The sequence below is a fragment of the Heloderma suspectum genome, chromosome 1 (assembly GCF_057233095.1).
Source record: "Heloderma suspectum isolate Gila_16-S chromosome 1, 16-S_ref, whole genome shotgun sequence".
NCBI classification, from domain to species: domain Eukaryota; kingdom Metazoa; phylum Chordata; class Lepidosauria; order Squamata; family Helodermatidae; genus Heloderma; species Heloderma suspectum.
In genome coordinates, this window is record NC_139458.1 from 77,643,600 (window position 1) to 77,659,368 (window position 15,769).

Genomic DNA, 15,769 nt, shown 5'->3' on the forward strand with positions numbered 1-15,769 from the left:
CTTATACTGAGTCTTTAAAGGTACAGGGGGCCCAGCCTGCCATGACATGTATGTGACTGGCTGCGTTTCCTTCATATTATTTGTTTGTGTGTGTCTGTGTATTTCTTCACATATACTTGCTTTGGTCAGTTTGCTTTTTTCCCCTGACTGCCTCTAACTTTCGTAACACTAAACTGCATGAATGTTTTTTTTTTTTTAAACTTCATGGGTTTAATAATACGTCTTTAATACATTGTGGAAATGGATTTCTCAAAATAATTTCCGGCTAGCCTTTTGAATAAACTTTGCTTTGGTGGGGCTAGCATCTCAGGACCTGATTGCTAATCTGTGCTGGTGAAAAGACAGATGCCTGGTATAATGCCTGCACTCACTCACTTTACAGGTAGTCTAGAAGCCAAGGGAGATACAGTAGGTAGGCATACCTATGCTGTACTTTCTTAATGAGGTATTGAGACAAAGTGGTGAGACAAAGAGGTGAGACAATACTAGCAAAATCTTCAATCTCTAGACTTGGCTGTTTTGTGAGTAGTTTCCAGTGCTATCGATCTAGTAACTTTCTGGAAAATCTTGTGGGTATGCCTTTGTCCAAGCTATAACTCATGAATTAAATTAATACCCCCTTTGGTACTGCACAGTAGAACAGGTTAGCCAGAGAAGTTGTGAAGTCTCTGTCCCTGAAAGTTTTTATTAGGAGACAAGAAAAGTAGCTTGATTTATTTTATATGATTTTAATTTATTTATTACTGTATTTCTATAGCTTGCGCTGTAACAGACATTCTCTGGGTGACTCAGAAAAAAGCAAAACATTAAAAAAAACACTCTGAAACAATAATAACTCTTTCTTAGCTTTAATCATTCTAACACAAGTTCTTTGATGGAGCAAACTTATTAATCAGTTCACATTCCTTTGGTTATGTCAGATAGTGGCCGAATGACAGAGCTTTCCCCTCTGCATTACACACATAGAATGCAGTACATTTTATCAGCTGGTAATGTCAGGCTACTTTCATGGCTCCAGAAGCTAGGATCGCCTTTCAGAGAGTCACAGCACCACAAGAAACTGGTTTATTGCTTGAGCTCTAAGTATCTGCCATTTTGAAGTGGCTAATAGGGCAAAGCTGCCAGCTCTTCTGGAGAGCTCCGACACTGGAGCCTCCAACATATACAAAGCTTTGCTGGCACAAGCCTGGCAGGGTGGAAGAGAGGATGGGGCATCGTTCCCCCCAGTCGTCCCCCCCATGCATGTTTTGATTTGGACACTCCCTCTCTTTAAATGGGGTGATCTCACCACACACACAGACACACACACACACACACACACATATATATATATATATATATATCCCACATCTCCCCTAAAAGTGCCTTAAGGCAGACGCATCAGATGCTAATAAAGCTCAAGTCTGTGCTAAAAGCAGACAAAGTAAAAAAAATTAAAGAAGTCTTAGAACACTTTTGAAAGAAGCTTGGACATTTAGTCCAAAGAGAGTGTGTTGAAAAGTTGCAAGGCAGCTGCTGAAAAAATATGTCTACGTCCCCCAGATGCCCTGGATTGGCAAGTAGATGGTTCCATCCATCTTGGGGACTGTGAATGGAACATGGAGGATGAAGGAGCCTCTCAGTTCTGTTAAACTAGAGGTTTGATGTTGTTGTTTTTACTAGTATCAGCAAAGCCCAAGGGGAAAGTAGGAGGAGGGTTTCAAACTGAAAACAACCAAAGGCTCATGTTGGTATTTTTAAAAAGGAAATTACTTTCCTCTGAAGAGCTCGAAAATCATTCAGTCAATTTGCCACATAGAAGTCCCAGTTCAAGTAAAGGATACATGACTGCCAAGGGATAGTTTTACAGCATCTTTAGTACAGATGGACAGTACTGTTCCCTTTGGATTCTGAATTGCACTTCATTTTTGAACTTGGGGATTATTGAAATTCCTGCTGCCTCCAGTCAGCTACTTCGCTTAGGCCCTCTTTCCTCAAATGGCTTTGGAGGCTGCATTCGCAAATTTGGGACAGTGTGTGGAACCAGTCCAACACAGGATTGCTTTGAGTGTTTAGTCCTAAACCTATACAGCCTTCCTCAACCTGGTGTCTTCCAGATGTGTTGGATTACAACTGTCCGTATCCCCCAGCCTGTTTGCTGAGGAATGCTGGATGCTGTAGTCCAATATATCTGGAGGGACACACTGCTTTTTGTTTAAAATCTAGTATATGTAATAATCAGAACTCTTACATGTATGGAATAGATCTCAACAGCATACCAACGGCTTCATGCTTTCTTCAGGGATAGGTTACTTTTGGTGTGGAGTGATTATCTGCAGCACCCAAAAATTAAGGTGGCAAAATAATTAAGCAAATGGGCAATGTCAGTCATTCAAAGCAATGGGGTTAGGCTTTACAGCAGTTAAGTTATATAAGCCAGTCTCAAAGCAGAATTGAATGTCCACTTACTACTTCAAACCCCCCCCCACACACACACGCACACGCATACATACACACACACGTTCTAGCTCATGCCATGCATTGGTGTGCACAGATGAAGCTGTTTCCATGAGTTATCAGCACCTGGCAATAAATACTGACACATATGGCTATACGTGTAAATGCATGAAAGATCAGGGTTGGGGAATCTCTGGCCCCTTCAGACTACAACTCCCACCATCCCTGATCATAGGCCATGCTGGCTGGAGATGATGGGAGTTGGAGTTGCAAAATCTTCTGGAGGACACCAGGTTCCCTATCTCCAATTTACAGTGAAAAACATCTTCGGGAGGGCAAGTGCACTTTCCAATCGAAACTTTCAGAATGTGTCTGTTATCCTGACAAGCAAGATGTGGTAGTGATAGCAAGTCACCTCTAAAGTTTTGTAGCATGGAGATAAATTTCGATCGGTAATGGTATCTTACAGAGAGACAGAATGGACTCTTACCTTTTCCAATAGGCAAGGAGAAGGAAGCTAAATAATGTATCATCTTCACTAATGATATATGTTGCTTTCTGTTTTCTGACAGGCGGAAACAGCAGCCAATCGTATCTGCAAGGTGCTGGCGGTTAATCAAGAGAATGAACAGTTAATGGAAGACTATGAGAAGCTGGCCAGTGATGTAGGTATTCCTGCTTTTGATTTCTTCACAGGGCTATGTGGAAATGCAAAGCCATCCAGTCCATAGAATGGATGTATTTCTCAGTGTTTTATCCTAGCAGGGCAACACAACAGGTATTTTGAAGTATGCAGTTGCATCTCTTTTTAAAGTGGGAGAGTCTGTAATGTTTCATTCATTCCAGCAGATAGTGTAAGTAAAGCTCCTTCCAAGTCCTCTAGTAATTTGTTTATTTAAACCACCACCACCACCACAACAACACTGTATAGGGCTGAGGCTATGGAAACAAACACAAATAGATCAGGAAAATATATCTGTCACTTAGGCTATAGGGAAGAAAGCATTAAACAGTGGTTAAAAATGGCTTGTGGCATGTGAGTAGGACGGTATCTTCAAATAGTGGAATTGTCAGTGGGCAAAACAAACTTTTAAAACTAATTGCAATGCTACTGCGGAAACTGCCAGAGGAAGTCTGTAGTCTCTAAAAAATATGGGGGTGGGGCAGGTTGCTTTCACAAAAAGAATCTAACCTGAAAGCCACAAGGCCTAGACAGTTATGTGGACTTGTGGAAAGCAATCCTTGGAGCCAGCCTGGCACCAAAGACTGGGGAAATAAATGAATTCAAAGCATGATTCAGGGAGCAATCCTATGGCCGCTAGTCAGCGGCTAGACAGCCATAGGATAGGTCGGTTCCTGGGAACTGACCTCGGAGCCTGTGCTCCGAGGTCAGTTCCATGAGAACCGACCCCGCCCCGTACTACCTTGCAGGCAATGTGGAACAGCCCCGTGTTCCACACTCGGAAGAGGAGTGCGGAGCGGCAAAAACGGGGCGTTCCTCTGGGTGTGTCGGGGTGGGGAAGTCAGAAATGCTGGTATGACACACCCTACGTGTCGTCTGTCCGCTGCTTCCTGCGCTCCAAGTTCCCATGGCTAGACAGCTGAAATTGGCTTAGCCGTAAATGCAGGGCAGCTGAAGCGTGGAGGGGATGATCCCCTCTGCACTTCTCCTGCCCTGCATTGAATAGGTGGTTGGCTCCGAGTTTGGAGGCGGCTGCCTACCCCGATAGGATTGCGCCCTTAGAAACTCTCGGCAGTGTTCAGTGTGATACTACCATGACTAGAACTGATGTTACTCTAGTGTAAATGACCGCTAGTGCAACACCGATAAGGCGTGCTGGTTCAATGGGTTTCCCAGGGAAACCTGCTAGCGTAATGTAATTTACATGAGTGGAATTGTCACACTGGATGCTGCCCACTGTTCAGCTCTATTGAAAATTAAAAGCTGAATTCCCTGTTTATCTTACTCGAGGCTCCAGTTCCTTATATATGCTTGTTAGTGTAAAATGTAGAGATGCAAACTATAAACACACGCACGCACACGTCCTTCTGCAAACCCCAAAGCTGGCAAAAATGCTTGTAGCCAAGAATAGACAAAGGTTATCATAAGGCTGAGGATACAAAAACTGTCCTTAAAAAAAAAATCTTTCCCATATCAAACATCAGCTATTTAGCTATTTAGCTTAGAGCCATCCCTGTGTTTTTCCTCCTTGGCATTTCCAGCTGCTGGAGTGGATCAGCCGCACCATACCCTGGCTGGAGAATCGGGCACCAGAGAACACCATGCAAGCCATGCAGCAGAAACTGGAGGACTTCCGAGATTACCGCCGCCTCCACAAGCCTCCCAAGGTTCAAGAGAAGTGCCAGCTAGAAATCAACTTCAACACCTTGCAGACCAAGCTGCGGCTTAGCAACAGGCCGGCCTTCATGCCTTCGGAAGGGAAAATGGTCTCGGTGAGTACATTAAGCTGAGGGGGTTCTGAGCATAATTACTTGGGGAAAACACATGTTTTCTAGGTAGATGCTCCATTGCCACTACAGCTTTCGAGAGACAATGATATTCCTATGTGCTGGTTTCGTGTGCTATGGAGCACTTTGGTTCTTATGGACCTCCTCAGTACAATTTGTGGCCCACACAATAATCATATCATAACCCTTTATGAAGAAGGGTCTGTAAATGGCAGGGCTCTTGCAAGTGGACTGTTTGCCCCTTCTAGGCACCCAGTAACTACAAAACAGTGATGCAAAAGGGGTGCTGTTATATGGGTGTGCCATGAGACAGGTTGTCCTTGCCCAGGACCCAGACACTTCTGCATCAGAATAGCAGTCCTGGGACATCAGGGACCCTGTTTGTGGGGAAGACCCTCTCCCTAGATCATCTTCGGAAGTGCCCACTCCTTCCATACCCTTGCTGAGGTGAAGATGGTTCCCAAGGGATTGCACTGCTTCTGTCTCCAGCTCCAGAGAATGTTTCCTTGCCAACCTTCTCAAATAACAAAACTCCTTCAACTCTGTTCCTTCACCACCACCTCTGGTCCCAGGTGCAGCAGGAGCCAATCAGACCTTGCCAGAGCACACACCTCAGAGGAAGAGCACTGGATCTTTAACTGGGGACTGATCTCCAGGGAAGCAGGGACTGGAAAGCACACCTCCCTGCAGGAGCGTTTCAGTCCTCAGTAGGCTTCAGATCAATGCAGCTGTCCAGGTTAGCTGCTGTGTGGCCTGGACGCTTGCAGGTTATCTATCATCGTGCCTCTAGCTCCCACATCGCACTGCCCCTGGTTCTGGTGTTGGAGTGTCACTGTTGCAGCCTACCAGCCTTCCAGGTTCTGTAGCCTGTCCATGGTCAGGACTGTGCAGGTATTCCACAGCCTTAACCCTCACCATGGCATTAGTGGCTCCTCTATGGACTTTGGACATGAAGGGGAGATAAATGGGGGCCTCCTTCAGACCCAGGAGTTTGTTTCTTAAATTGCTTGTGAATAGTGCAATGGCTTGCCTGCCTTTCCGGTTGATTTGCCATTGTCTTCTAGTGTAATCATACTGTCTGTCAGATTATTTGCACACTGCAATTCACAGTTCTTTGTGGGGTGATACTGCCTTTCATTAGCACATGCCGATCACAGGCTTGTTTGGGGAAACTATGGGAGGACAATGTTCTGGAACGTTTTGCTTCTTTCGAACGTTCCCCTCCTTTCTCGACAACGTTGTGCTTCTGCTTTGATCGTTACAGGATATAAATAATGCATGGGGTGGCCTAGAACAGGCTGAGAAGGGCTACGAGGAGTGGCTTTTGAATGAGATTCGAAGATTAGAGCGGCTGGATCACCTGGCTGAGAAGTTCCGGCAAAAAGCTTCTATTCATGAATCCTGGACAGATGGTAATGCAGGTCTTAAGTGTGTCCCATTAGCAGGGCTGTGTGTATTGTGAGCTAAAGTGTTTAAAAAAGAAAATCTGTATCAAGGGATCCCAAATTCTATGGCAACAAGAGTAGAATTCAATGACTTGTGTGTGTGTGTTTGCATACTTTATTTTAGGGGCAGGCAGAGGGTAGATCAGGATCACCTGGTGTGGTTTGCAGTGTAAATGGCCAGGGGTCCTGAATCTCAGTTGTTTGGTAATAACAGCAAAAATACTCATCCATAATTTGAGATGCACATACATGCATGGCATTTGACAGCATATTATCCTATTTAATCATAGGTGTCTATATAAGCAGACCAGATTTTCTGATAGATAGCCATGTGTCCACAATAGGTCATGCATTCAAATACTCAGCCCCTGGGTCATTGCTAGGCCTGGGCCCATGGGACCCTGACTCCAAATCTATTTCCTGAGGCCTAAATCTTTTCCTCAGAACCCTGAATATCAATTAGTGCAAATGGAAGAGTTTTCTTTTCTTAACTTAATTTCCATGAAGGGGGCAATGTTCAATGGGAATTGCAGCTGGGGAGGGAAGGGTTAACTGCCCCCCTCCCCATATGCTGCAGCCTCCCCCTCCCATGCACACACACACAAATCTTCCCCTGAATAGCAATTCAGCTTGGAAAAACCTTTTTCCATTTGTTTGGGATAATCCTGGGTAGGGTACAAATTAATTGAATAATATTTTATTTGAGATTACTTAAGTGCATCATTAATTGGTTGGCTTTGCCTCCTGTGAAATTTAAATAAGTCCTAGTAAGTACTTCTACATTTACATATATAGATATAAATCAACATATGCAAACTTTGTGCATATTTGTGTCCTATGGGCCTGGGTCCCAAACCCTTTAAGAGCCTAGCAATACCTCTGCTGAGTCTGTTGGTGAACGGAAGGCAGATGTCAGTCTTTCTAGGTCCCCGCAATATAGGACTCTAAGGGCGCAATCCTATGCATGTTGAGAAAGAAAAAAAGGTCTACAACTCCCAGCATGCACCAGCCAGTATGGTTGGCTGTGGAATTCTGGGAGCTGTAGGACTTTTTTTCTGTCCAAACATGCATAGGATTGCACCCTAAGTCACCATAACAGCTTGTAAGAGCCAGGCTGAATGTCTATCTGATAGGCCTCAAGTAGCAGATAAAGCTCAACAGTATGCAAGTGTAATTATTTATTTGTTTGTTTAAATAATTTCTTAGCCGGCCTTTCAGGGCAGAAGCCCTCCCAAGGTGGCTTACAGCAGTAAAATACAGAAAAACAATTAAAATATTAAAAGCGATAAAAACAACAATAAAATCCAACAATAAAACCAGCAGCAACTACACCAGTAACAGCAACAATAACAGTCATATCAAGAGAAGGCCACGGTAAAGTAATATGTTTGCAATGCCTTCTTAAATGCCTGCAATGATGGAGCATGGCAGACCTCCAATGGCAATGTGTTCCAAAGGTGTGGGGCCACTGCAGAGAAGGCCCTCTCATATGTGATGACCCACCTGACTGCTCTCATGGGTGGGCAAATGAGAAGGGCCTCTCTTTCTGATCTTAAAGTGTGGGCAGGCTGATATGGGTGAAGGCAGTCCTTTAAGTAATTTGGTCCCAAACCATTTAAGGCTTTAAAGGTCAAAACCAGCACTTTGAACTGGGCTTGGAAATATTTATTTATTTATTTATTTATTTAATCAGTCAATCAATCAATCGCCCATCTGGCTGGTCAGCCAGCCACTCTGGGCGATGTATATAATAAAAGAGTTTAAAACAATAAAATTCTACAATAAAAACATTTTCTAAAATACCCTAACCCACCCCAAATGCCTGCCTGAACAACCACGTTTTTAATGCACGGCAGAAGCTCATTAAAGAGGGGGCATGGCAGAGTTCAAATACACCAGTAACCAGTGCAACTGGTGCCGTATAAGACATTGTGTGATCAAATCGCCTTGCCCCTACCAATACTCGAGCGGCTGCATTCTGCACAAGCTAGAGTTTTTGAACCGTCCTCAAAGGCAGCCCCATGTACAGCACATTACAGTCCAGCCTGGATGTGACTAGTGCGTGGATAACTGAGGCAAGGTCTGTCCTCTCCAGATAGGGCTGCAGCTGGCGTACTAGCTCAAGCTGGTAAATAGCACTCCTGGACACCACATCGTAATAGCAATGTTCCTGTGACCAGATTGAGTCAGATGCAGATATCTGACCAGAAGGGGGTTATTATTGGGCAGCTCCCCATCATGTGCCAAAGACCTTACAGCGCCAATACTGGAAACTTCCTTCACGGTCAGAAAAAGATATTTAAGCTAAAGTGGATCAGCCACAACAACATAATAAAGGTGTAGATTTCAAGTCTGCATTTCATATCATGAAACTCACTTGTTAAGAATAATACTGGCTGCTCTATAGAAACTTCTGTTGGAGGAATGAAAATCTATACGGGCCAATCACTTGTTGGCCCGTTGCTCATTTGCCTGTGTTTTGGCCCCCCCTGTAGGTAAAGAAGCAATGTTGCAGCAGAAGGATTACGAAACTGCCACCCTCTCAGAGATCAAGGCCCTGTTAAAGAAACACGAGGCATTTGAAAGTGATCTTGCTGCTCACCAGGACCGTGTGGAACAGATTGCTGCTATTGCCCAAGAACTCAAGTATGGCTTCTGCATCACGCATGAGCTTCACTTTTGAGCACATAACCCAACAATGGAGTTTTCAGAACTCGGTCTGCTTTCCAATCCAATTCAGCTCAAAGGCAAACCTACTCCTTTCAGAACAAGGGTTTAGAGAAGCACCCTTGTTTGGAATAAAACCTTGACTAGTCAGTGAGCACAAAAACAGTGGTGTAGACTGACTAGGGGAGAAAGGATGTCTTTACTGTGACATTTGAGAAAACTTGCTAAGAGTTACGCAGCTGGCGTGCATAGGTGATGTAGATTCACATTTAAACACCCGTCTCTTGGAGTTCATGTTGTCTGCAAGCCCAAATAAGGGTTTACCTGAGCTCATAAGAGGTGACTTACAGCAGACATAATAGAGGCTGATAAAACTATGCACGATGTAGAGCAAGTGGATAGAGAAACATATTTCTCCACATATAATACTAAAAAGAGAGCTTTGGCTATCGGGCAGTATAGAAATGAACTAAAGAAATAAATAAAAATGTGGGGTCATCCAACAAAACTGGGAAGGAAACCTGCCACGCTAACAAGCGCCACTGACGTCACACAAGCATTGGTTTCTGCTAGTGCAACGTGAATAGCACTAGCAGCTGGAAACCACTGGATCTTTCCCATTGGCAGGAGATTCAGGACTCAGAGAAGAAAGTACTTCTTCACAAAGCGCATTAAGTCTGTTGACAACTATTACCCATAATGGCTAAATGTAGCCTCCATGTGCAGAGGCACTATACCACTGGGTGGAACAGGACAGGGCAAACAGTGGAGGAGATTCAGCTGGCCTTTGTTGGAAACAGGATGGTGGGCTAGATTGACTTTTGGTCTGATCCAGCAAGGCTGTTCTTCTGATCTTTGCAGTGTCATCAGCTGTTTCTGTTGTTGCAAGAGGGCTTTTTAAAGTATTATTAATAGATCCAAACTTTTATCAGTGTGTATCTGAAAAGTGTTTTCCCCCCATTATTTTTGTTAGTGAGCTGGATTATTATGATTCACCAAGTGTCAATGCCAGGTGCCAGAAAATATGTGACCAGTGGGATAACCTTGGGGCTCTGACCCAGAAACGACGAGAAGCATTGGAGGTAAGAGATGCTTGTGCATTTTAAGACTCAAATGTTACTTTTTTCCTAGGTTTCCTGACTACCCTTCTCTCAAAGGCTGGGAATGGGAATCAGTGCAGTTTCAAATAAATATCTCAACAGACAGCCTAGCCTCAGTGATCCATGCTCTGGTAACATCTAGGAGCATTTCTACATAAGGCATCCTGCACCTTTACTGCAGCTTCTGCGTCCAGATTCTTTGTGGGATTAAGATCAGTGCTTTACACAGCTGGTTTTTCTTTACATGCATAACACTACCTGCCACTTACACTGGTGTGTGGAGCCTGGCAGGATGTCATCAGATGTCAACAGTGTTGTATGCCCTTTGTCTACCCCCTCTAGGGTAGCCCCTCCCCCCTCTCAGCATAAACGTTTCCATTTCAACTTCCTTGTTTCCCCTTTTCACTTCAACTGCTTCCAGTCCCTACCTTGATCATGTTTACATAGAATCCACAGTACTTTTGCAACTTCAGAAGCATGCTCTCCTCCACACCCCAAAGCAACCAGTTACCCTTTTCTCATTCGTGTGTACATGGGAACTGAGTGGAAAAGGGTTAAAACCTTTCTGGGCAGCAACTGCAAAGAGGAGTGATCCTCCAGTCCCATTGTAAAGCACTGAAAGGAGGAGGAGGAAGCTGAAAGGGGTTGCATGTATAGAACCCACAGTACTTTTGCAACTTTGGAAGTCTGCTCCCCCCCCTACACACAAACACACACAAAGCAAGCAGTTGCACTTTTCTCATTTAAGTGTACCTGGGGATTGAGTAGAAAGGGGTTAAACTTTTCTGGGCAGCAAATGCAGAGCAGAGCGAAGCACCAGCTACAATTCCCCACCCCCACCCCATAAAGTTCTAGAAGGAGGAAGCAGCTGAAAGGGGTTGCACATGTCCACAGTACTTTTGCAACTTCGGAAGTCTCCTCTTCCCTCCCCGCCCCCAGCAAGTTACACTTTTCTCATTTGTGTGTACATGGGGACTGAGTGGAAAGGGTTAAAACACTTCTGGGCAGCAACTGCAGAGCACAGCGATCTCCCAATCCCATTGTAAAGTGGGGACAGCTGCGGTATCATTCTGGAACTACAGAAAATACTGCAGTTTCCCCATTCAGAGAATGCACTGGAAAAGCAGGTAGAAGGCACAGGATGAACGCTGGAGAAGAACGATGTTGTGTAAAGCAGCTGGAGAACATCATGCCGGAAGAATGACAGTCGCGCTACAAAACCCTCGTGGAGAGAAGCCCTACGTTAGACTGCTGCAATGTGGCCTATGTGGGACTGTTCAGAAACTGCAGTTAGTTCAGAATGCGGCAGCTAGGTTACTAGTGATCATATTACATCTGTGCTATACGCTGGCTCCCAGTCTTTTTCCAGGCCCAATTAAAGTACTGGTTTGGGTCTTTAAGGGCACAGCCCTATGTATGTTTAGACAGAAGAAAAGGTCTACATCTCCCAGCATGCCCCAGCCAACATAGACCAGGGTACCTGAAGGGCCTTCTGTATGTATATATGCCTGCCCATACATTAAGATATTCTGCTGAGGGCCTTGTGAGAGTGCCGCTGTCATCTGAAGCAAGGTGGGAGGCTACCAGTGAAAGGGCCTTCCCGGTGGTGGTGCCCCAATTGTTGGAACGCTTCCTCAGAGCACGCCTTTTGGCGTCTGCTTCATTATCCTTGGATGTTGCCAGGCAAATTCTTTTTATTTTTCTAGTCCTTTTAGATTTAGGTTTAGCCTTCATGATTTGTGATTGTTCTGATTTATTTTACTAATATCTTCATAATTTTTGTATTTCCCTTTTATGTTCACCGCCCTGGGAATTTCTCTTGAAGGATGGTATAGAAATGTCATTCATTCATTCATTCATTCATTCAGAAAGGAAGAAAGAAAGAAAGAAAGAAAGAAAGAAAGAAAGAAAGAAAGAAAGGCATATGCTCCTAAAACCAGTTTAAAAGCTTTTCAGGCAGGCATAAAACAATATTTATAAGATGATTCACACTGTTGATTATTTATTACATTTATATCCCACCCTCCCCACACAGAGCTCAGTGGTGTACACAGTTCTCCCACAGCCTTTTATCTTCACAGCTAGGCTAGGCTGTAAGGTAGGCTAGGCTGAGTGATAGTGACCAACCCAAGGTCACCCACTGAACTTCATGGCTGAGTGAGGATTTAAATGCTGGTCTTCCCAGCCCTAGTCTGACGCTCTACCCGTCATATCACGCTAGCTGATTTAGATGCCTTGTAGAATCTGGATTATTCAAACGTTGATTATATGTGTCTCCAATTCACTGTTTACTCTTCATATAAATAAGAACCACTTTCTGATCACAATTTCAGATTATTAGTGCTTTTAGATATCCTGTGAACTGTCCAGAAAAAGAAAATTGTTTTGAATGCCAAAAATGTGAAGCCCTTTGCTTGGGTGGTTTAATTAGGGCACAATCCCATGTAGATTGCCAGCAGCCTCCGAACTTGGAGGCTGCCAAGTATCCAATGCAGGGCGGGAGGACAGCAGAGGCAATCTTCACCTTCACACTCCAGGCGCCCTGCATGTCTGCTAGACAGGCAATTTCACCCATCTAGTGGTGGTGCCTCAGGGGGAGAGGGAAGGAGGCTACGGTAGCCATAGGATACATCGTCTTGCAGACGCCCCAGTCTCCTCCCTGCCCCCAGGAACATCCCCTTCTCCCTGTCTGCACGCTCCATTTTCCGAGCACGGAGAGGTGACCGTCACAGTTCTCTCCACACCGGCTGTGAGGGGAGGGGAGCACGGTTTCCTGTCTCTGATCTTGGAGCCCTGTCTCTGACCTCAGAGCCCGCTCTCCCAGTATCTTTTAAAGAAAATACCAGGAGAAAGGCCAGCTAGAACACAAAAGAAGAAATAGTGCAGTGTTCAGGATGTGATGCCTACTTTCTTGTCTAACTGTCTCTTTTTCTGGGGATTTCACAGAGAACAGAAAAATTACTGGAGACGATTGACCAGTTGTATCTAGAATATGCCAAACGAGCTGCCCCTTTCAATAACTGGATGGAGGGAGCTATGGAGGATCTTCAGGACACCTTCATTGTCCATACCATTGAGGAGATCCAGGTATCTATGAGGCCCTCTCTCTCACTGGATCCGCCTGCTTTCACTGTGGTTGCAGCTGGTGCTGTGTTCAGGGTATTAAACATCGACAGGTTCTAGCACTTACTGCCACCCTGTAGCAAAGGAAATGCCTACCCTCTCCCAAAGACTTAACAAAAAAATGAAACCACACAAACATTCGCATTTATTTTCATATGTAACTTTCCCTAATCTACACACTTTTGTATACAAGCTTCCCTGATATACCCATTTTTGTATGCAATTTGGAGAAGTGTTCAGTCCAAAGGATCACTGTGTTCCAATCCACATTTTAGTTCAGCAAATGCAAGTTAGGTTGATTCACTTAAAAATGTGGATCCATTCCTAATGCTTTGAAAATAAACGTTGTGATCTCTCCTTAACTTTTGACTCAGGGCCAAACTACATGTTATGTTTAATGTGTAACATGCAACTACATCTGTTGTTTAATTTGAATTAATTATAGTGGTGGGAGGGGGCAGGGGGACTGCAGTGCATGGGAAACTTATCCCTTCCCTCCCTGGCTGTGACCCCCCGAAAATGCCCTCCCCTCCACTGCCACTAGGGGATTAGTAAAAAAGTTCCCATATATATCAATAGGAACGTTTTTTGCTATACCAAATAGTGGTGGGGAGAAGGCAGTTTTCAGGGTGGAATGGCTGGGGAGAGAAGGAATATGCCTCCTTTCCCCACTTGCTGTGATCCCAATAACAATCAGTCTCCCCCGCCACAAACACACACAACTGTAATTATTTAAAGTAAAACAACAGACTTCCAGCAGTACATGTGAAGGGTGCAATCCTATGCATATTTAGACAGAAAAAAGTCCCACAATTCCCAGCATGCCCCAGCCAACGTTCAGTGGCTGGGGGAAAGGGGGTGGAGCCGGTGGAAGGGGAGTATGGGCCTTCTGGGGATCGCTGGAGGATTTGATTTGGCCCTCCAGGGGGCCAAATTTGGGCCCCGGGCCTGCAGCTTTGCACCCCTGATTGAAAGTGTGCTTGCCTTTTAATGAATGAAATGTAACAGATCTAGCAGTGGCTCAATAGGACAAGCAGAACTGTGCCTCTTGTGGGCATAACTGTGTGTGTCTAGAACAGCAAGCACTGGGCAGGCCACAGTCCCTGTGATGTGGATAGCTGGGCTTGAGAGGCTTGGTTTGCAAGACTGACAGGGATTTTCCTGGAATGAATATGTGGTAAGGAGGCTTTAGGCATATCTTCAAGTATGCTTTCTCTCACTTCTGTTTAAAAAGGGAAATCCCCATCAGTGTTTCAAAGTAGATGCACTCTTTATCCCAACCCTTAAGTTATGTAAAAGCCAGCCTCCAAGAATAGTAAAATGATTCTTTGTTTTTGGCAGTCTTGCCTTAAAACATTTCTAACAGGTCCTTTAGCAGTCATGCTGTGGAAAGCTGTATTTGCTGCACATTTATATTTCCACTGTCTCAACTGGGCTGTACAAATCTCTTAACATTCCAAGATATGGAAAACTGCACTGCTTAAGTTGCTCTGCTGTTCTGTTACAGACACAGATTTTCTGTACTGTGTTGGTGTTTCTCACACGTCATTCTGGAGAACGTTCCTTTTCTCTTTTTATTTATTCTCATATTGTCTGTTTCATTCAGGGATTGACCACAGCCCACGAACAATTCAAAGCTACCTTGCCAGATGCTGACAAGGAGCGCCAAGCCATCCTAGGAATCCACAACGAAGTGTCAAAAATCGTTCAAACCTACCATGTCAACATGGCAGGAACCAACCCTTACACCACCATCACACCCCAGGAAATCAATGGCAAATGGGACCATGTGAGTTTCTTTCCAGACTTGGAAATTATTCCTATAAGTAGGAAGCCTTAAGTCCCCATTGGCAGCTCAATCCCATGCATTTTTTTCCTCAGGAGTAAATCCTGTTAAGTTCAACAGGGCTTCCTCTGAAGTAAGCATGCATAGGATTGCAGCCATTGTGTAAATTCTCTTTGATGCACACTTGTGCACTCATTACTTGTCTTTCGTTTTGTAAGCAAGTAATCCACAATGCAGATCAGCTTTCCCCAACCTCGTGCCTTCCAGATATGTTGGACTACAACTTCCAGCATCCCCCAGCCAGCATAGTAGTCCAACGCACCTGGAGGCCACCAAGTTGGGGAAGGCTGGGATAGATTATTAAAGCTAATTCTGAATTTAATGTTACTCTCGTCTTGTGTGAAATAATTAATGCCAATGAAAGAGGTATTTCTTGAGAGGCCTGCTGACGTATGTCACTAGTGCTCCCACAGAGGAGAAATAATTTCTTCAGAGCACTTAATGGAATTGTTGGGATGCCATCTGCATGATCCATCTTGCCTTTGGTTGATCCGTTGAATTTTCCAGTGTAACATCTCATCTGCTAATAAATGTGCAGGTTTGATTTTGCTCTGTGGACATTAATTCACTTGAAGTGAAAATCCATTTCTAATAACTGCTGGTGCAGAAGAGTGTCGGATTTCATTTTCAATTAGCAGTGTATAAAACTTTGCGTCACCAGCTGCAGAATGCTTTGTGTTTAT

At 44.4% G+C, this 15,769-nt stretch overlaps 1 protein-coding gene across 7 annotated transcripts in view; it reads left to right on the top strand.

The window, feature by feature from the left end:
* The window catches only part of ACTN1 (actinin alpha 1), a 149,904-nt gene that overhangs the window by 118,140 nt on the left and 15,995 nt on the right, over positions 1-15,769 (top strand). For all 7 annotated transcript variants that reach the window (XM_084847984.1, XM_084847998.1, XM_084847992.1 and 4 more), the window contains exons 9-15: positions 3,009-3,101; positions 4,660-4,890; positions 6,170-6,317; positions 8,846-8,996; positions 9,991-10,099; positions 13,064-13,204; positions 14,847-15,029. In XM_084847984.1, coding sequence (XP_084704110.1) covers positions 3,009-3,101; positions 4,660-4,890; positions 6,170-6,317; positions 8,846-8,996; positions 9,991-10,099; positions 13,064-13,204; positions 14,847-15,029 — 1,056 coding nt within the window. The remainder of the gene's footprint in view (positions 1-3,008; positions 3,102-4,659; positions 4,891-6,169; positions 6,318-8,845; positions 8,997-9,990; positions 10,100-13,063; positions 13,205-14,846; positions 15,030-15,769) is intronic.